Genomic DNA, 22655 nt, shown 5'->3' with positions numbered 1-22655 from the left:
AGTTGTCTGGGTTGTTTATCATAAACCATTGAATCTGGAAAAGATAAAAGCTGAGTATTTATGTGTGCGGATGTTTAGTTTTTAATATTCGGTATAGTTGTGCTGTTTTGTTATTTAGAGCGAAAAATAAATCCAGCAGAATCAAACTGTAACCTATTTTCTAAGAATTGAAGTGTTTTTTCAAATCAATTTCCACAAATGACAAAGTTTGTATCAGAAAGGCTAGATCTCAACAAATTTCGTAAGAGAAAGATTAGATCAGATTTGTTTGGGATTTGTAATATATTTTATATATCTCAAGGCGTGATAAAACCTAAATACTTTATGTGACATCTTCACTTCAATGCGTAATCTACGCGATGAAAAATGTGGGACTGATAAATAAAAAAAATCGCGACCAAAAAGTCACTCTAGTTATTATTATACAACTGATAACACATTGAATCATTGATTAAATAAGTTCTACAATTTTTTCAGTTCGCCTTGCAATCGTCTATGCGCGATGTAAATTGCATAACGAAAGGCGAGATACTATGCATAAAGCTTGCTTTTCGTCGAAAACGTAACAAAAGCATAGAGCCAATCCTTCGTCGAAAGTAGAAAATAGTCTCTTACACTAATCTTGGAAAACTGATTTGTTCGTTGACTTTTTTTTCGAAAAATTTCGACCCAAACAAACATTTCACGCTTTGAAAAAGTAGAGATGAGAATGAAATAAAATCAAAGATCTATTATGAAAGCAATTCAAAATATTCGGATTGAATTGTAAAAAGGCAGCTGTATATTTCATGAGTTCATCTCTGTAGATGTGTTTTATTAGTTTCAGTGTTAACGGTAACTGAGAATTTATTCGTCTGTAGGAAAATAGCCAGTTCCACTAGTTCATACTTTTGTTTCTATTGCTCCGATTGCAGTAACTGTAGCTCAAGCAATTTCATTCGTTCACAATCCAAATATCCGAAGTGCAATCGCCGCCCGGGTATCTGCAGAGCAAGAAGAAAAAGTTTAGTCAAGCTCTTGTGTTGCTATCAATCATATTAATTAGTTATCGTCCCCACCCTTCCCCGATTTCCCCCGATTCATACCTCATTTCGTGCGGCAGCGATGGACCATACGGTTCTTCTGCGAAATCGACCAAAAAGTTTTCGTTGATCTTCATGCCTCCCTTAACCGTGTCGATATCAATTTGGACGATTGTTCCCCCGGCTTTGACCATCTCTGGGTAGAATTGCTTATCCCAGGGGGAGAACAAGCTGGACGACACGTAGAGGCGCTTGCCATCCAACGAAAGTTGCAACATTTGTGGGCCTCCCTGGAGGCGTCGATTTTTGATAAACGCTGGATCTGGCTGCTTGATGAGTTCTTTGTCTTCCAAAACTTTTACATTCGAATCACTCAAAATGGCACCTCCCAGCCAAACTTGCCCTGTCAGCTTTGGGTTCGAACGGTCAGTAATATCATACTGACGAACATCGCCATGCAACCAGTTGCTGAAGTAAATGAATCTATCATCCAGCGATATCAAAATATCGGTCATCATGCCATTGATGTTCTCCGAGGACCATCCTTTGACCTTTTTAGCCGGCACATCGATAACTTTCTCGGTCTTGTAAAAGTCAGAATTTTCGTCTTTGAAAAATCTATACACGGTCGAATATAAAGCACATCCAACGTAACCTTGATTCTCTTTAGGGTTATGCAAAAATCTAATTTCCAAGGGACAAATGCCATCTTGCCCCATATCGATCGTTTGGAACAATTCTCGTTCATTCCACTTGTAGAAATTCAACCGGCGGCCGTACTGCTCCGGATCGTCAAGGTCAGAGTCCTGAAATCCCCGCCGAAATAGCTTGGGGGCACCCCACTCGGAGGCGACCATCACATTGAAATATGGCTGATACCAGTAATCGTACCCACACAGAGCGGTCTTATCTCCCTTGGTCCAAGTACCGACGAAGTCAAAATTCTTATCAAATTCAACAAACTCTCCTTTGGCGTTCCCTTCGGCATCGCCCATGACCGATATCATAATGTTGCCATTTGGCAGACAGTGGGTCGTGTGCGGTGCGGTGGTGTTTGCTTTCTTCAATACGTCACCTTCAATGACCTTGAACATCGACGGTGCTCTGGGATCAGTTCCCACATCCACCACGAATATGCGGTCAGAGTTCACGCACGGCAACACCAGCCGATCTCGCTTCGGTGCTTTTATCTTATCATCGATGAAGTAACAGCTGGAGCAGGTATTCCATCCACTGTGATGCATCTCGTTTCCGGTGCTGTTTGTGAAAGTTCTATGGATGATCTTGAAGAGGAATGTTGGATTTTAGGACATCGCAATCAGTAATATTAAAGTGTAATAGCTAACTTGACAGTAGGTGGGGCTGTCAGGATCTACGTCGACCGTCGAAAGGTAATCACCGTGAGGCTCATCCAAATTGGGTTGAACTGTTACCACGTAAAGTAACTTCTCCCGTGGTCCATTCCGAACAGCATCCAGCGGCGTAGCGTAGCCTGGACCGCAGTAGCATTCTACGGCGCAAATGAACCAATAAATTGAAAACTTGAGAAGACAAAAAATGACTTACTTGATTGATGCATTTGTTGTTGTTGGCACACTGTTTTGACTGCTAAACCGGTGTGGACGATGTACGCGACTCGACTGAGCGGAGCCTCGTGGTCGTACGAACGATGAGTACACAGTTTTGTTGTGAAGCCGGTTTTGCGCTGATAAGTGGGAACCAAACGAGTAGATAAACAAGGTTCAAAAACTGAACGAGTGAATCAGTGTTTGTTGGAATTGTATCAAAAGCGCTATCGCTGTTTATAGGATTTTAAACCCACACTAGGAACAGTTTTCGTACCCTCGAAAGAATGAAGAGTTGCAGTCGTCATAGGGTAAATTCATTCTATACGCACGCGGGTCATTTTGAGAGTTCAAAATCCCCGCAGAGCAAAACAAACGGCGTGAAAGTTGAGAAAAAAACTAAATAGAGGCTAATTGAATTATATGCTCAAGCAACATCATGAAACGACATCAATTGTTTTACATATTCAATTTTAATGAAACAGATTAAAGAGGATCTAGGTATTTGTGCGTAACTAACGGAGATATCTTGAGTCTGACAAAACAAAATTGTGCATTAGACCAAAAAATGCACACAAGTAAGACCTACTTCGAGGCATTTGTAACTAGCAATGGAAACCCGAAAAGAAATCAAGGAGAAAGAGAGTTTGAAGCTTAGCATTTCGAAATTGCAATAAGACACATAATTGAATTAAAAAAAGAAATTATCAAATAAAAAAACAGTAACAGGGAGCGAATAGTTAAAAATATATAATATATAATAAATATATAATAAAATTTTACAAAAAAAAATGTTAAGATGCTTGAAATAAATGTTATAAAACTTAGATTGATTATAAAATAAAACAGGAATTACCAGAGCATGTTTTAAATTCTACAACATGCTTACAATAAGAAGTTTAACAAAATCTCTTTATACGCAAAGAAATCATTAGAGTCATGAATGTACTGCTAAAAATTAAACAAAAACATTTTTGAACAAGAACAATAATAACAGACGGAGATTATAAGAAATAGCTAAACGGTCAAAAACCATCAGAGCGCCAACAATCAGACTCTTCGAAACCAAATTAATTAAACACAAAAAAATAGAGTTACATTAATTATCAACAGTTAAATAAAAAAAAATACAGAACATACCTTAGAAATGAAACAATACTGAATCATATCAAAACCCATATACAGGTCAGACTCGATTATATATAGTCTCCGATTTTTTTCACTATATATTTATTACGCGGCATGTTTCTAATGGTTTTTCATTTTTAAATAGTTTATTTAGTGTGTCCGATGAATTTACTTAATCCAGTTACTGAATATTCATTGATTTGGCCTATTATTTTTATCTTTTACCTTGATTTTCAGTACGATTCGCAGGTAGAAATAACACTGCTATTGTTTCTATTCTATTTCTATTCGATCAAATGGAATAGTTATGTGATGATGAACAAAACTGCTACCTGTATGATGAAAAAATACGTGTGTTTTTCTTGAATATCGATACAAGACTAGCGCAACAACCGGGATAAGCGAGGTAGGTCATGGAATGAAAGTATGTGAAAAAAGGGACGGATTTCTTTGCATACTGCTTGCAGGTACGCAAAAAAGATTGTGCATTAATTTTTTGTCAACTTTATAACTAAATTTGTTTCGAAATACAGTAGCTCAAAGTAAAATGTTTCATTTCTACTGCCAAGTACAAAACACAATGCGTTCTTCTCAGAGAAAACATGATCTTGAAACATTGTTAAATTTTATCACCTTACAAATATTGGAATGTGTGACCGCAGTTCTACATTTATTCCAAGTCATTAAAAAAAGTGGCAATCTGTTGTTGAGCCATTTAGTTATATGTAACACATATTAAACCGCCAATTTCATACCACGACACAACTCTGGAAAATCGTTAATAATTAAGTTGAATGAAATGCTGCCAGAAATAACAAGAAAACTAGAATCATCGCATTGTTAATTTTCTGAACATTGCAAAGGGTAATTCGCAATGTCCAGAAAATTAACAGCCTTTCCGGGTTCCTCTATTGTGGCTAAACCAACGGCACTTTTTAGCGCCCCGATTTTTTTTTTCTATTTTCAGTTTTCATGTTTCATGTGTATAAGTAAATAACACATGCCGTGATTTTTTCGTATAGGAATAACAAAAGCTATACTAAAATGTTACACTAATATGAATAAAATTTCAGTTTATTATGTATTAAAAGTGCGTACCAAGAAGAAAATAAACGTTACACGATTTTTTTCGAATTTAATGTCTCAAAGGCAGTTCAGTTAAGTGAGTGTAAATAAATGTTAGTGAATGTTTTTTCTATCTAATTGTTTGTGAAGGGGTGCTGAATCTGCTGCCTCCTAGGGGTCTTCGATAGCCGATAGCCGAGAGTTGACGTGACTAAGGTTCCCTACATCGAACAAAATCCACCGACTGTTCAATCGGGGCTCGTTCTTGATGATTAAGGGGTTATATACCTTTTTGGTTGAGAAAAATGAGGGAAGTTTCAATCTATTTTTAAGTGCATAGCACCATTTTCATTGCATCAAAGGGGTATTTTTCTGAAAGTACAGTTTATCAACAACAAAAAATACGTTTGATTTTGAGATACACCAATTATTACTGGAGTAATAGCCGTTTCCCCGAAACGCTATTTTTTTGCAGAGGCTTGCGGTGATCCTGATAGAGACTCAGCGGGTCAACCGAAATCAAAAAAACTCATATTATTTCATTAGTTTAGTGCCGGGTCCTTGAACGATCGCTTTTATGAGTATTTTGTTTTCAGTGCAAATGGGAACGTTTCTCCCAAAAAATGCACGTTTTGAGCGCTAAAAATTGCATTAATTTTTTTTTTGCGGCAATATGTATGTTTCAAAAAGCGATCGTTCAAGGACCGGCGAATTCAATAACGAAAATAAAAAAAAAGACGAAGGAAATCGGTTCAGTAGTTTTCCCACAATCAGGATCACGGCAAAGTCATTTTTCGGAAAACACTATTCCGAGATAATCGCGTGTAAAGTTTTAAGTTTAGCTTATGCGGCCGTGGCGAGGCGCGCTGCAAATCGCTCTAACTTTCTTCCTATTGCTCAGATCTTTATGAAAATTTGTGAAAATGTTCTCAAGATGTTGTATTTGATTGATAATACAATGAATTTTTTTTCGGTTTTTTGAAAACTAAAACTAAAACAATAACCCCTTAATAACACGTTTTGGAGTAACTACACGCTTTATATTACAAAAAATCGTGACTGACTGGCAACTGAATTCCAACTCCTGATTTAGCGCTGTATATGATCCGTATCGCTGTCTTGGTAGTGTTAATCTCCTGCTTATCTCTGATGGTTATCAGTCTCTCGGACTTTTATAGTTCTTGACGGGATCGAGGATCGCAATTGATGAATTGAAACAATTAGACATCGCGATCCGTTTAACGAATTCTAGCCCATAGGCTAAAACATTTGTACCAAGTTTCAGTCAAATGAAAAATGACTGAGACTGAGAAATATTAAATTTGTCGCACTTTGCTTGGAATCGCTCTAGTGTTTCTTATCGCTTTATTTGCTTCACGGTGTCAAATATCAGATAATATAAGTCACCGGAGTCTCTTTGCTGTTACCGGCGCCATAATGTCTATATGAGACATATTTTTTCTTTATCGACAGACTTGGACAATTGACATTGATTTTACCACTAATTCCTGAGCCGCGACTCGAACCTATGATGGATTGGGTTGTGAGGCTATCATTTTTTACCCCGGAGTCCTAATCTGACGTTATCAATTGCAAACAACTAATCTGAATACGAAACAGTCGGGGATAGAAAAGATAGGAATTTGTTTCCGAAAGTACTTACCTGTACTTGACAGCTGTTCAAGTGACATGAAGGAATAAACACTGATAAGTTGGAAAAGGCGGGTGTCATTTTAAATTTGACTAGCAATCATTAAATTGACTTTGGCACACTGCAGGTGTAGATAACACACCATTATGATTGTAAGGCGTGATTTGAATGGGTTTTACTGGATCCTACTTAAGTAGAGTATAAGTAAGTAATTTACCATTTATAACATTGTTATCTTTAATACTGCTATAATCAGAGAGTGGACTACTCCATGTAACGGAATAAACTTGTTCTCATTTGTTTATTGTTTTACTGAGGTAAGAATAATATGAGAAAATAGAATATGGATAAAAAGAGTTTAAAACGTGAATAAAACGGATTGAGTCAACAGCTAGGAAAAATCGGAGACTAATTCAACATTTCGTGTTTCTTGGTAAACTATTAATACATCAGAGTGGGAGCAAACCCTTATCAAATTGAACGAAACTGTCACTAAAATCAAAACACAATTACAGTAAATATGTATGTATGTGTTTATCAGAATTATAATAATTTGGATTTAGTAGAAAATCCTGATAAAACTTAAAGTGGCAAATTTCAAAAATTGACGAAATAAACTACCGAACAAACAATCTATTATGACAGTTATCGAAAAAACATACAGTTCGTTTTAATGTAATTTAACTTTGAATTTTTTTATTCAAGTCTATCTGATCTGATCAGACTTTTTTTTATTTTATGAGGAGCTTTCTTTTGTAACTAAAGTCCTTTATGTTAAATTATCAATAAACTTTATCATTTTGTGTGACTAATTAAATCGAAAACCCTTGATTCACTTGATATATAAATGAAAATCCTAATTTTTATTCATTCATCTAATTATTTGAGGAAAGAAGTGAAAAGACAATTTCGTGACTATACAGACTTATAAATATTGCAAAATAGAAGTTTTCATATCATTATCACATGACAAAACCATAACGAAAACTTGAAATATTTCTTTTTGAGACGATAACGTATTGCAATGCAACGTATCGAAATTTCGTTGATCCATCTTGCGTTTGCACCTGGACATTTGTTCGACTTTGTCACGACTAATTACGTCTCCCGTTAGTAAGTACGATAAATTAGACTAGCAAATGCCAGCCAACTCTACAGCTATACAGTTATATCGAGCGAGTGACATTTTCTGCTCAGCCATAAATATATGGTTCAACAAAGTTACGTTGTGGATTTAAATCAATGCTTGATTCGTCTCTATAGACGAATTCAATCGGGCGTATTATACGATGTGATAAAAATAGATATAGTAATGTTACAAAAAAATATACAAAATACGCTAAGATACAGAATCCAATAATTATTGTTCCAACAGTTCCGTAATTGAGTTTAATCGCGCTCTGCCCACACTGAAAAATTTTAACGTCGTGTAGAACGTTCGATATTGCTCGTAAATCTAAAAAGAGTAGAATTGAATTATGGAAATTCCCTAAACAACGTCCTCATTGTATGATCGTCAGTGTAACATTTTCTTAGCGAGCGTCCCCCCCTTGTTACGGCATCCTAGCCGGGCAACTTTGTACAGCAAAAACATGTGGAAGGTGGAAAATATCTACAGTAGCCACTGAACGTGTATTGGTAGGATTTTCTTGCCGCGCGATCAGCTTAGTTTTTCTTCTCTCCCACTTCCACCAAAGTTCAAATGACTTGAGATGAACGCACCACGGGGAGCTCATTTGGTGTGCGACCGTGTGGACAGATAGCAGTGAAAGTGCGTTCCGTGATTTCCCGTGGAAATTGAGTTTATTCTATAAATGGAATGAATCGCTTTGCAGTAAATTCTGCCTCGATTTGATAGTGTGATCGGTACAGAATAGAAAAAAAACGGGGACACCGCGAAAGGTCGTATCCTGGCCGGTATCAAGCTGATGAAGAAGTCGTAAATCGCAAAGCCTCCGCAAGGAAGTGCAGTGTTTCGTGCTATCGCAGTGATAATCCATCGAGTGGAATAATTCCTTACATTGCAATTTCCCGCCTATGTCCTGGGAATGGCCTCGAATGGCGATAGTAGCACGACAACGTCATCGACAGCTGCGGTGACGCGGACTCCGCTAGAGGTCCACGGGGGAATATGTCCAGTATGCAATCAACCGGCTACGAAGCGCTGCTCTGGATGTAGTGCCGTGTACTACTGCGGCGTCGAGCATCAAAAACAGGACTGGAAGAATCATAAAAATGCTTGCCATCCGTTCAAAGTAAGTTTTCTGGGACAAGAGAAAATTTATTACGCTTTTCACTTCACCAGTGGGGGAGAGGATCGGTGTGCTGCATGTTGCACGGACTTAGGGTTATCCGAAAAAGTTGTGACAACTGCCCGTGATTTATTTGTTTCGAGATCGGTACTAGTGGTTTGTATTGTAAAAATAATTTGGTGTTAGCGAAAAAATGTACAGTTTCAGCAATGGGACACCCCTAAGTCCTGTGACATGTTTCACGAGATCACTTTTCGCACCATCTCTAGGTTTTTTTTTCGGTCTTGATAATTTTTGTTGTATAGTGAAAATTTTACGATGGCTCTATCTTTACGACCACAAGACAACAACAGTTGACATTGCGATGATGCGCTGCTCCTGGCTTGTTCGCTAAAGACCGACAGACCGAACGACCGAGACCGGGAAGAGCACGCTATCATCGTTCTAGAATTTGGCTGCCAACATGACGGTTTCATGTGTACATTCATATTTATTTATTTATTCTTGCCACTAGATCTGCAGTGACGAACGATTCGGACGGTACCTGGTGGCAACCAAAGACATCAAAGCAGGGGAAATCGTACTGAAGGAGTCACCGCTGGTGTACGGGCCGGCGCAGGTTACCGCACCGGTCTGTGTGGGGTGTTTGCAGGTGAGTTGTTTACTAGTGAGTAATGAAAACGACGTAACTCTTAGCAGCTGTAATATATTTTCCTTTTTCCGAGGAAGATTTCCCTTCACTATTTGGCTTGCTTGTTTAGAAATTAGAAATTAAACGACACACTTATATGCATGTAGTTTAAGATGCAGTTGTAGCTATAGGGTTATATGGAGATTTGTTAGAAACATGAACGACAAGAAATATTCGTATATAAGAGACCAAATTATCAGAACCTTCATAACTTTTTATCGCTATACGTATTTTACAGCGACGCAAAGGTAGTAAACTTGGAAATTTTATTCTTTTCTACACGGAAAACGAAAAGTACCCATTTTCATGTCGATTTCACTTAACGGCGTCGTTCCGTGCAGGAAGCCAATTTTGAGTAGTTGTAGATTAATTCAAGAGAAGGTATATAACACTAAGAGTAATAATACGTCAAAAATACCCAACGTTTAGTTCAATCTTTTAAACTATGCCTTGGGTAGATTTCAGTTAATTTCATTCGATTGAATTAATATTAGTTGAAAAAAGCGGATCATTGAAAATAAATCTATAAAATCTACTCAAAGCCAACTCACGTAGCTTTTAATTTGGTGTAACTGGCTTCATTAATTTCCCCTTTAAGTGCTTACGTTCCTAGCTCCATTTCACAATGCAATTTTAATCTTCTTTTTAATTGGCGGCTATTATTTGAAAACAGAAGCACAAAAGCACGCTCTTTACTTAACATCACCAATTTAAAACCAAAACTATCAATATCAAAGAAATCTCTGCCACTTTCGCGAAATCAATTTCATCACGCGAGTTATAAATTTTCATTCATTTCAGCTATTTGTAGAAAATTATTGGCCTCTCAGTGCTGAAAGGTTTATCTCGATACGTAAAGTTTGAAGAAAATTTATTAACGCACACAGAGTTTTTTTTTTTAACGTCGAACATTATCATGCTCATCGACAGGACGAGGCCCGATGTCCAAGTGATAACAAATGTTTTTCTTGTACTACAGTTTCCAAGTCTTAGAGAGATGGAGGCTTTCTACTCTCTTTTCAGCTAGATTGAAGAGAAGCGAAACGATTGGTGCGTCATCTTCGTTCATTAAATTACTACCCATTAGCAATGTACATTCATTCAATTACATCAAAGATGACTAGAACAAGATATCCGAATTCCAGTTTTTTCATACATTTTGCTCGCGACACCTCTACAACAACTAGTTGCTGTAATCTGATGACTTTAATGCACAAAAAACTCTGATTATTAGCGAAATCGATTTATCGTGCATAATCCACCAAATGACAGTTCAAACTAGCAATACTCATAGATCTCTCTGAGTATCTCTAGTAAAAACTAGATAGCAGCACCGTATTGCGAAGTTTAAAAATATGGAATCTATAGAAAACCGACTTCGCTACATCACTTCGGTTTCAAACCATTGCACACTGTTTCCAAAGCTGCAAAAACGTGATCGACTTTATTTTGACCCAAAAAAAAACTTGATTTTAGAGCCACAGTGTCATCAGTAAAGTTGTTTCAAAAATTATTCTCCATGTTATAGAAGTTACAGGTTTGTGATTAATTTTACTTTTTTAATTTTTGCACATAAAAAATCATCGTCTTCGGCAAAGTTGTAGCACATTTTATAAGAAACAACTTTGTCGAAGACACCATATTTCTATCTACCTATTTAAGTGGACTTATGTGGAGTTTTCTACAGATAAAAAAAAATCAGTTTTTCAATATAACTTTCAGTAGTGGTTTTCTACAATTTTTCAATGTTGTATTACAATGTCTGCTATAATAAAATAAACAATTTCTTCCAAGGAAATGTATTTTTATCTCACATATTTCTCTGGTTATTGACGATTTTTATCAAAACAATGCATTAATTTACTAACAAATATCTCCGAAATCTGCAAATATCTGCAGACTAAACCATTTCTATATTAGAGTATAACTAAAACATCATTCAGTCCAGATATAAGCATTTGTCTCTCGCTGTCTCCTGTGTTTAAATCTGTAAGTAAATTGGTGCACTATTTTAGAAGATATCTTCAATAACTAAATAATTATAAGAGATAAAAATCGGTATAAAGATAAAAAAGAGATGAAATTCGGTGAACTTATGCGTTTTATTATACTGAAAAACGTTGTAAAACATTGAAAAATTTCAGAAAATCACTATAAAAATGATTTTAAGGCCCCTTAAAATCTAGATTCTATTCTAGAGAATTCTAGAGAAAACTTCATTTAAATTGGTAGATAGAAATATGGTGCAGCAAAGTGGATTTTTATATGCAAAAATAAAAAAATTAAATTCGTTTCTCTCTTTTGGGTAGATTGATCACAAAATTCTAACTTTAATAGAATGCAGAATAATTAACAAAACAACTTTGCTGAAGACACTATGGTTCCATAATCTTTTTTTTTTTGTGTAAAAAGTAATTAGTGGGAATTAGTGCATTATTTAGGTAGAAATCGTCAATAACTAAAAAAATATGTGAGATAAAAATACATTTCCTTGGAAGAAATTGTTTATTTTATTATAGCAGACAATGTAATAGAACATTGAAAAATTGTAGAAAACCACTACTGAAAGTTATATTAAAAAACTGATTCTTAGTGACAATCTGTAGAAAACTCCACATAAGTCCATTTAAATAGGTAGATAGAAGTATGGTGTCTTCGACAAAGTTGTTTCTTATGAAATTTGCTATAACTTTGCCGAACACGATGAATTTTTATATGTAAAAATAAAAAAAACTAAAAGTCGCTTTTCACTGTTAAGTGGATTGATCACAAAGCTGTAACTTTTATAACATGGAGAATAAATAATGGAACAACTTTGCTGAAGACACTGTGGCTCTAAAATCTAGTTTTTTGGGTCAAAATAATTTCGATCACGTTTTTGCCGCTTTGGAAACAGTGTGCATTGTGGCGACAAAAACAATCAGCATCAATCATTTCGCTTCCCTCCAATCTAGCTAAAAAGAGAGAATGGAGTCTCCCATCTTTCTGAGACTTGGAAGCTGTAATTTTCAGTTGGACATCTGGCCTAGTCGACGTTGAAAAGGTGAATTCTTTTTCAATTCTATCTTAGGCGACATCCATAAATTACGTAACGCAAAAAGTCAATGTAACGAAACGTAACACCAACACCTACCCCCCCTTAAAAATTACGTAACGCTGTAGAAGGATTTGCTTGATAAAAATGCTCGTTTCTGGAGAGCATCTTCAGAGACTTTTTGTTACGTAACGCTGAACTTACCTTCCCCCTTCCTCTGTGTAACACATGATAAAGTTTAAGGATACCCCATCCTCCCTCTAATGAACGTTACGTAATTTATGAATGCCGCCTAAGATAGAACGTGTCCTTTCCAATCATAGTTGTATTGTAAAAAACATTTACGTTAGCACTATTCAAATAACACAGTGCAATTTTTGTTTTGCCTTGGCTTCTTTATATGATATTTTGATGTATTTCGATGCAAAAACAAATTTCCCCGGGCTCGGACCTATTTCACCAAAGGCAACACCAGAGACATAATTTTGAATTTTTGAGATATGGAAATTTTAAATGTTTTTTCGACGCAATTTTTTTTATAAAGTCAAATATCGAAACTATAAGAGTTTGTCAACATAAAAAAAATTTCTTACTTATTTTTTCAGTCAGAATTCGTGAAACGGATCACTAAAAATCGCGATGTCTAGTTTTTTCAAATAAGTAATAAAAACTTCAACAGAGTTTGACTTGGAAACTCTTCCAATTTTTATTGAATTTGAGTAAGTTTTAAAGTTGTTATTGTTATTTGAAATTTAGGTCATGTTGTAAAATCAAGTTCTGAGGCACTGAAAAATCTGGAAAAAAATCACAAGTATTTTCGACAAAATTTCGAAACTCTCCTGAAAATTCCGAGAAGGTGTTATTTTTTGTTCAAGAGATATGGGCTTTAACAGTTAGTGCCGCTTTTAAACCCAGCTTTCTTCAGTTCTCATACCAAAACGTGGACCATAATGACTAAAAGAAATAGCATGTCTTACCCCGCTGCACAGTGGTCCAATAAGGCAAAAAGTGGAACTTAATTCCATAGCGCCTTTTACCTTCATCCTAGGATTGGGACAAATGGAACCTACAAGAGTTTATGGTACTTGAGCTTAACTTCAAGGAAAAGTATTGACAACATGATTCCACTTGCCCCTTTCAAATCTATACGTTCTTGAAGTTATCGAAAAAATAAGCTAAAATATGAGTAGTAGGAGTAGGTAGTAGGAGAAGTAAGGAGATGTATGATCTTTGGCAAAAATGTGTGATTTGTGTGCCCTAACAATTCATCCGAGCAACACTTTCGTGTAAAGTGCAACCAACAAAAGTTAAGTACAAAAAACTAAATTTTAAGTAAGTTACATATAATATACTTTATAACATTGTACCAAATAAAGATACGATTTTCATTTGTTCAACAAAGTTTCATATTGTTCAATCTTCTACAACTTCCTTGAATAAACCATTCCTCCAACTCTTAACACAGAAAAGTTAGTTTATTTTTATTTTCAGTATGGTAAACTTTTCATAATTTTTGACAATTTGCGATTATGCGGGTAATTCATACAAACAATTGTTCCGAAGACACTATTAAGCTAGGATGAAGATGAAAGGCGCTATGGAGTTAAGTTCCACTTTTTGCCTTATTGGACCACTGTGCGCTGGTGCGTTCTGTACGGTTGTCCCTCAACTAAATTTTGCATTGTTTTTTCAGTAAAGTGTGCAGGTAAACTTGCGAGTAGTTAGGGGCATACAGTATACTGTCTTCATAACTAATTATCTCTATTTCAAATGACAATTGCAACTTGAAAACTTAGCCTAATTCAATAAAAATTGGAAAACCTTGAAAACCTCTTGAAGTTTTTAATACTTATTCAAAAAAATTAAACATCGCGATTTTTAGTGATCCGTTTCACGAATTCTGACCCAATATCAAAAGTGCAATATTTGAGGATAGATACAATAATTAGTAGCCAGGAACTTACTTAAATTTTTCTCGGAAAGTACAATAAATTACCTTAATTTAAATAATTGACATTTTTCTCAACTCAAAGCAACCCTTAGAAAGTGCTAAGACGGCGTCCATAAATTACGTAATGCTCATAAAAGGGAGAAGGGTACCCTCGAGTGTTGTGAATTGTAATATAGGGGAGGGAGAAGGTAATATCATCGCTAAATAACAAAAATCTCCAGGAAGGCTCTAATTTTACTCCATGACCGAATAGTTTTTTAAGCTAATTCTTCTACTGCGTTACGTATTTTTTTCCTGAGGGGTAGGTGGTGGTGTTACGTTTCGTTACACATGCGGGTAGAAGTAAAAAAATTGGGTTTTGTGCGTTACGTAATCAAATCGCTAAATTCATATGTTCCGGATCCTAAACAAAGCAAACTTTACCTCACTTTCTTCTCACCTTTGTTTCGCGAGTATCAAGTAGTTGTTCCGGGAGAGGTTGCGAAATGTTCCGTCTTGTACCGATGAACTGCGATGATCTGCATTGTCTTCATTCAGTGATTATTCTGTTGTAATGAAGAAGTTCCTGGAAGCACCCCATCACGTATACGATGTAGGCGATGATGTTTGGTGGGAGCCAACCCAGCAAATAACGGTGGGTTTGACATTCGTGGATGGTTGTGGAACGCCCAGAAGGAGTTGCGGTCTCTGGGTGAGAATAGAATAAGCCAAAAGCTAGAAGCCACCTTTAAAATCTCAAAACAGTGTGGACAATTTTGATAGAAAATCTCATCATCTCCTGATGGTTGCATGTTTTTGAAGGTCTGGATGATATATGGTACTTCATTCAAGTTTGCCTCCAGTATATCTTCAGAAAGAAAGTCTTGAGTGGTGATATCATCATATTTTTGTGCTGTCTTATTGTCGATAGGACTAAATACGTTCGAATTGAAATTATGAACACTATGAAACGGTTGTTAAACATTATGTTCATTCACAAGAAAATTGCGGTTACTATCTTTAAGGACTGAAATGGGCTTTGAAGGTTTCTTGAGAAACTTATGGACCGAAAACTTCAAAAAGGGTTTTGAATATATTTCTACTTGTTCAACTTCTCCCATGAACTTTTCATTTCGCAAAACAGTGAATCTGTGTTCGATTTCAAAAGCGTCACCACAAGATCGAGGTGGTATTGACGCTAATAGTAATAGGATAACAATTGAATAATAAGTGTATCAAATTTAACTTGAGCCTCAGAAACTAATAACTATTCTCGGCTGTTCAAATTATTTATTACAATGTCAATGGTGAAATTATAGTGGAACTGCTCCATTATTCATCTCAGCCCATATATTCATCTCATACAACATGAACATGAAAACAGGAAAAGCTCTAAATTTGATATAATAGTCGGGCATCTGCACTCGAAAACTCATTTAATAAAAAAAAAAAAGAAATAAAGTCCGCGCATTATTCTATACGGCTACAACGGGACTCGTTCAGCAGCCAACCAAGGTTTTTTTCATCACAAACTTGAATTGGCAGAAATATATGAGATAAATTTCTACTATTCCTAAATTTCAACTGTATGTATTTTCATCTGTTTTCACTGCGTTGAAGAAAATCAAAAGTTGCCAAATCAGTTTCTGTTAATACGAAAAAATCATACTGGAAATGTTGAATTATTCCGACATAATTGACATAAATCTACAGCACTGTTGTGGTTACCTAGGTTACCAATTTTGCACGTAAACAACTACAGCGGATATCTAGATAATCTACTACGACGGGCTGCGGCTACGTTCATTCATGATAATGTGAGTCATTCATGATTAACGGTGTGATGAATATGGGGGCGTTGTGAGATGAATAATTGAGCAGTGATTCAAGTTTTGAGATAGATATGGAAGCGTAGTGAAAAATGGTTTGTTTTACAAAATTTAGGTTAAATCTAGCTAATATACAATGAAAAACAATTCCATAAGAGCACGTGAGCGAATTTAGTTTATTTGTTCAATGATTTCGTGAAAAATTGGTGTTTAATCCGTGCATTATTCGTAAATATCGGCTTAATGAGATGAATAATGGAGCAGTTCCCCTATACATTTTGCTTTATAACAACTTTTGTCTTAACCACCATTTAGACAAAAAGAAACAAGTCTTTTTCTGTTCACTACTCTGGCTGGTCTTCCCCTAGCTTCCGGGTGGATTATTTTTTAAGTCTGCAGGAAATTATACATAACAATGATTTTCGCTTTCATAATTGTTTAGAGTGAACTTTCTTTCGCCAAAATTGTTGAGCGAACTGTACAATGCGCTCGCGGAATTCTCGTGATTCTGACGCCATTTTTAACAGAACTGGGGATACATAAACAAAACAAAAAATACTGGAATAAAGGAGAAAGACTGCTTTCCAACACCTGGAAAACGTTACAAGTCTGCGGATTTTTTTTGGAAAACCTGGTTACGCGAATTCCTTCCGACAATAAGTCGCCGAACCATTTTACACCAACTTTTTTTAAAGCTGCACTGAGATCGATGAAATTTATAATATTATATGAACTGAATTCCATTTTTATTATTGTTTAAAATCATTTTAAGTGCTTTTCACACTTTCAATATTCAAAGAAACCATGTGTTTCGATATGTAAAAATAATCGATACACAAATGTATTGGCTCACAGTAATGCATATTCACCTAACTCCGCAGGGACTGGTGGAGAACCAATTTCTCGAGTGCGAACGATGCGGCTGGCCGGTGTGCCAACGAAAATGCCAGGACCATCCCAGCCATCAGGCGGAATGCAAATTCACTATTGCCCGTGGAAGCAAGGTTAGTGAAGTGCGCAAACCATACCGAAGGACAATCATGCCGGCTCGGTAATTCCCGGTGTTTTGGCCGATTGTCTTCTGATTGTTATTTCACCGGAAAGCACATTATTCACAGTCCATCAGTGGTAATCCATGCAAGTCACTGCCTGGAATGGTATTGTGTCTGAGAGACAACGACACAGCGAAGATGGGAATCGTGTACATACGCATATAATGCTCCGGCATCCGCTTGGATTACGCGCATCCATCGCCAACCGGTGATAGCGGGGATCCGTAATAACATTACATCCGTTTGTGTTAACTTTCAGATGTCGCTGCAGCACTTCTACGTTCCACATCCGGTCTATCAATGCGTGACTCCGCTGCGTTGTCTGTTGCTGGCTGAGACAGCTCCGGCCAAATGGCAAGAGTTAATCAAATTAGAATCGCACGAGGAACAGCGTCGCGGCTCCAAGCAGTGGCGAGACGATCGGGAAGGTGTCGCCAAGCTTATTCCCCGGTAGGTGGCCACTGTCGGTAATCCGTAAAGTTCGTTATCCAATTGTACAGACAATGAAATCCGGGGTCTGTTGAGATGTCGGATTGTGAAGACTAGATTAGTTATCAATTAAGTTTCTAGTTTCACACAACAGCATGAAATGGTTTTGTTACCGATTAGATTGGTACAATATTATAAAAATAAAATAATTAGCCTCTTTCTCTTCAAATGGCACATTTTAAATCGCACTCTCCTCTTGTTATTTTGCATACTCTATCTGATCTCCCGGATGTGACCAACGCCGGGCTTCATTGTGGGTCACGAAACCACCACACGGCACGAATGGGGTTCCATAACTGTCCGTCTGCCGGCCTGCCGGGTGTTGACAATATAAATTATTCGCCCCATATCGGCTGCATCTGCATTACCGCTGTCGGACGCTGGCGAAGGTTCTTCAAGTGTGAAAGCAAATGGAGTGAGGATGATATACTGAAGGTGAGTGGCATCCTGCAGGTCAACGGACACGAGATTCCACTCACCGAGCCGTCCTCGGTGGCAATCTATAGTAATGCATCGATGGCAGAGCACTCGTGTCGGCCAAATCTGTCGAAAACGTTCACCAATAAGAAGGAAATTGTTTTCTGGGCACCGAACTCGATTATGAAAGGCGATCGGCTTAGCATTTCCTATTCGGATGTTCTGTGGGGAACGGTGAACCGGTTGGAGCACTTGCAGCAAACGAAACTGTTTCGATGCGCCTGTGAAAGATGCAAAGATCCGACCGAATTCGGGACTTATTTTAGCGCAATGAGGTGTTCGGGTTTTAAAAAGGACTCAAATTGCAACGGTTTGCTTTTGCCGGAGGCATCGAAAACATGGCACAGCAATTGGAGCTGTAACAAGTGCAAAGCAGCGGTAGAATTCAAAGACATTTGTGCTATTTTGGAAAGAGCCAAAATGGACCTTGGTGCGATGGAAAAGACTAATGAGCAACATTGCAACATGTACATCAAACATTACTCCCGCTGGCTAAGCGCAAACCATCACTACATTGTGGAAGTGAAAATTTTACTATCTCAAATAATTGGGAGTGGTACCCCAGAGGCAATCAAGCACATCTCGGATGAAAGTTTGATGAACAAGATGAAACTTTGCCAGGAATTGATTGGCTTATTCGAAAAAATATGTCCGGGTAGGTAAAATCAACAGGCGATTTTTTTAATTGTATGTTGGTAACTAAATTTTTGTCTTTCAGCTGAAGCTCGTGCCATTGGGACAACCCGCTTCGAGCTGCATGCCGCGTTGGCCGAATTTGGTCGCAGAGGAGTCGAGGCGAGTAATCCGGCCGTGAGAAGTGCACTTGAGGACTCACTCTTCAATGCGACCGAGTGTGTACGGATGCTTTCGAAAGAGTCCGACGAGATGCCCGAAAGCCACATCTGCGAGCAGGCAAGAATCAATGCGAAATCGTTGATGGTGCTGCTCGGATTGCAGGACGAATGATGGAGTAATCCACACGGTATAACTTTCGGGTGTGGTGTCTAGTGAGCTGGTAGTATTTGAAATTAGTTGCAATTGAGACGAAACCAGGTGTTGTGTTTGGTAGATTTGTTCGATTTTCTTACATGTTTGATTTGAAACCTTGGAACGAGATGAAATAAACTATTGGATTTATAAACGATTTTGTTTTTTTCAACAGACTGTTACTGTTTGATTTGCGTCGGCAACAATTTCGAATCAATTTAACGTTTAGCGTATCGATCATGGAGACAACCTTGTGATTACAATTCGGGCCTTTATATTTCGGAATTACTTTTTGCCTTCCTCCTAGAAATGTATAGCAATCACTGAAAAACTAAAGGTATGAAAGTGCTCCAGAAGGCCGAATGTCGTATATTACTCGACTTAGTTCGACGAGCTGAGCATTTTCTGTATGTATGTATGTATGTGTGTATGTGTGTGTGCGTGTGTGTGTATGTGCAACTTTTTTTTCTCACTTACCTTTCTCAGAGATGGCTGGACCGATTTCCGTGAAATTAATTGCAAATGAAAGGTGTAGTTACCTCATAGGTTGCTATTGAATTTCGTTGTAAATATCCCAGAAAATACACAACCGATTTTAACAAAACTGATGTCAAATGAAAGGGCTATCTTCAGAACTCCTAACTTATTAATTTAAAAAAGATTAAACATATGGTTCACAAGTTATGTAGAGAAATGTTTTTCAACGGCTGTTTAAACTCACTCACTTTTCTCAGAGATGGCTGAACCAATTTTCACAAAATTAGTCTCGAATGGAAGACCTAGTTGTCCCATAGGTTGCTATTGAATTTCATTGATATCGGTTTGTAACTTTGTCCGTTATTTATAGAAATGTCAAATCACGTTAAAAAAGCAAAGCATATACCAAAGACTGCTTAAACTCACTTACATTTCTCAAAAATGGCTAGACCGGTTCTTACGAAATTAGTTGAAAATGAAAGGTCTAGTCGGCCCATAATTCAAAAATTGGCTAATATGCCATTTTTACCAAAACCGAGAAAACAGTTTCTCGTGATGGTACACACCCTAAACAAGGTCCCTACGGAAGCCGATTGTCAAAAAATGCATTTGAAAAGGCAGCAAACGTGAAACATTTTTGGCTAATATCCAAAATAATTGAGAATTTGGCTAATATCCAATATCCAATATGAACCTGTGGCATGTTCACGAACCAGTGTATTATTACTGAACTGTGTTTCTTCTAACTTTCGAAAGTGTGTTGTAGCTTGGTGGTTACTGGCGACAGGTGAGCGATCGTAAGGCCCTTGCATCAAATTTGACTTTTTCACGAAGAATATTTGATGCTACAAGAATTTATTTTTTTGTACTGCGAAGCCCAATGATCAAAACGTGTGACTGTTTCCTTCTGTCATAAATCTTAACATTTAAAAAAAATGATATTTAGCTCTTTGATTAGGAGTTATATTAATAAAGAGAAGATTCAGATTTCATTTTGGATTTGATGAGAAAAAAAAATAGGAAAGTGGATTGTGAGATTACCATGAATAATGATATTTTCGTTATATAATTATATTGCTACACGCAACAATTGTCTCGTCGTCCTTTTCATCCTCACTTGTGCTTACGTGTTGTTTTAATAAATATAAAACCATTTTCATCACCAACGAGTACGATATAATTCACATCGTATGGATCGTTTTGTCAACTGACCTTTCGTTTATAATTGAAAAAACGGCTACTGTGTTAAAAATACGTTGCGGATTGAATTTTTCTACAGATTTCTCTGTTTCAACTCAACGGCAAGGATCCAGCATATATGAAGGGTGATATACACGATAAAAAAGTTGTCATGAACAGTCAAAATATGTTGTACCGACAAAAAAACTTTCAAATGCGTTTTTCTCGATTTGGTGTCTATGACATATTAGCCAATTTTTGAATTATGGGCAGTAGTGGCCTCATAGCACCCTATTGAACTTCATTGTAATCGGATTTTTAGTTTAGGCACCGTGTATCAAATTGTTAAAATCACGAAATTTCAGTATCTCAGAAACTAAACAATCAATTTAAACAAAACTGGTGTCAAATGACGGCCTGTTTTGAAAATCCTCAACTAATGATTAAACATGTGGTTCAAAATTATGTATAAAAGATATATATAAAAGAAGGAAATCACGTTTTGAAAAGTAACATATTCCAAATACTGCTTAAGCTCACTCAATTTTTTCAGAATGGTTGGACCGATTTTCGCTAAATTAGTCTCAAATTAAGGATCTAGTTGCGCAATAAAATCCTATTCAATTACACTGTTATCGGACTTTAACTTTGTCCGTCATGTATCAAATTGTAAAAATCACAAAACCTAATTAGGTACCACAGAAACTACACAACCGATCTGAACATAGTTGGATTCAATTGACCAAATAAACTTGTCTTTAAAACCATCATAATGTTTGAGCATGTGGTTTAAAAGTTATGGAAAGAAAAGTTACTCGGAGACTGATTAAAACTATAGCAACGATCAAAATATGTGGCACACTGTCTGCCTTTAATGAACTTGAATGTCAACGGGTAAAAGCCGTTGTTAAAGATAGAAATTAATTCGAAAAAATTTAGCCCTACGGAGCACCTTCCGTTCTTGTGTTGCACTCGCAGGCATGACTTAGACTCGATCACACAGGTCTATAAGAGTTATCAGCGTCAGCTAACTCTCCTGTGTGTGATGAGACATTCCTTTCAGTCGCATAAACAACGCCTGCAAAGCAGTGTGTGTAGTTAGAAGTGAGCAATAGAATAAATCGGCAGTGGATTTTTCGCGTGAAGTATTGCGCATTTTACCAGGGGGAATCTATCTGTCAAATATCGTGAAAACGTGACCAACACATTTGGCAACAAGGCGTCTGTATGTATTGGTTTTTTTTTTCGTTTGATCGAAGTAAAATGGAACGCTCTCTTTTAACGAAACTCGAGAAATCGCGGTAAACTTTTATTAATAATGCGTTCCGTAGTGAAATTTTGGGACAGCAACAAGTTTTTAACGTAAATTGGTGATGTTTTATCGTCACATTGGTAATTTATCAAACGTCATAGACCAACAAACTTCATGGACCAGAGTTGATCTGCGATAACGCACACATATATGAAATTTGACAGCGGTAAATCCCCCTGCATTTTACCTCTCAATAGACTCACAGTAAAATAATTTTGTCGCACCAAAACAAGATCACACTGCTTCCTCACTGATATTGCAAGTGCAGCAGAAGGAGCAGTGGCATGAAAGCATTGAATATAGCCTTGACGATTCGTTTTCCTGCATTTTGCTGGTCTATGAGCAAAAGTGTTGAGGGCAGTGGACATTGTTTTGTTTTGTTTTGTTTTTTTCGTCAGTTGAAAGTGACTGTGGTGTAACAACTATGAGTGGGCGAATATTTTGTCGTCTATGAATAAAAGGCAGAAAGTCTAAGTAGCAATGAAATAGACAATATTTGAAACAAATTTATTTCA

At 36.9% G+C, this 22655-nt stretch overlaps 2 protein-coding genes across 2 annotated transcripts; one reads left to right on the top strand and one right to left on the bottom strand.

Moving 5' to 3' along the window:
* Nucleotides 1-780: 780 nt before the first annotated feature.
* LOC129724305 (methanethiol oxidase) lies at nucleotides 781-2749 on the bottom strand. Its single transcript, XM_055679061.1, has 4 exons — nucleotides 2589-2749; nucleotides 2369-2532; nucleotides 1086-2305; nucleotides 781-983 (listed from the first exon to the last, which is right to left on the bottom strand). The coding sequence occupies exons 1-4, from the start codon at nucleotides 2599-2601 to the stop codon at nucleotides 935-937; spliced, it is 1446 nt and encodes a 481-aa protein (XP_055535036.1). The 5' UTR covers nucleotides 2602-2749; the 3' UTR covers nucleotides 781-934.
* Nucleotides 2750-8163: 5414 nt separating this feature from the next.
* On the top strand, nucleotides 8164-19311 carry LOC129722217 (SET domain-containing protein SmydA-8). Its single transcript, XM_055675512.1, has 6 exons — nucleotides 8164-8686; nucleotides 9198-9335; nucleotides 17049-17171; nucleotides 17479-17669; nucleotides 18098-18840; nucleotides 18904-19311. Exons 1-6 carry the CDS (start codon nucleotides 8480-8482, stop codon nucleotides 19149-19151), a joined length of 1650 nt encoding a protein of 549 aa, XP_055531487.1. The 5' UTR covers nucleotides 8164-8479; the 3' UTR covers nucleotides 19152-19311.
* Nucleotides 19312-22655: the final 3344 nt, after the last annotated feature.

Source organism: Wyeomyia smithii, chromosome 2, assembly GCF_029784165.1.
Source record: "Wyeomyia smithii strain HCP4-BCI-WySm-NY-G18 chromosome 2, ASM2978416v1, whole genome shotgun sequence".
NCBI lineage: Eukaryota > Metazoa > Arthropoda > Insecta > Diptera > Culicidae > Wyeomyia > Wyeomyia smithii.
The sequence above is the reverse complement of the archived record's forward strand: the minus strand, read 5'-3'. Positions and strand labels throughout refer to the sequence as shown.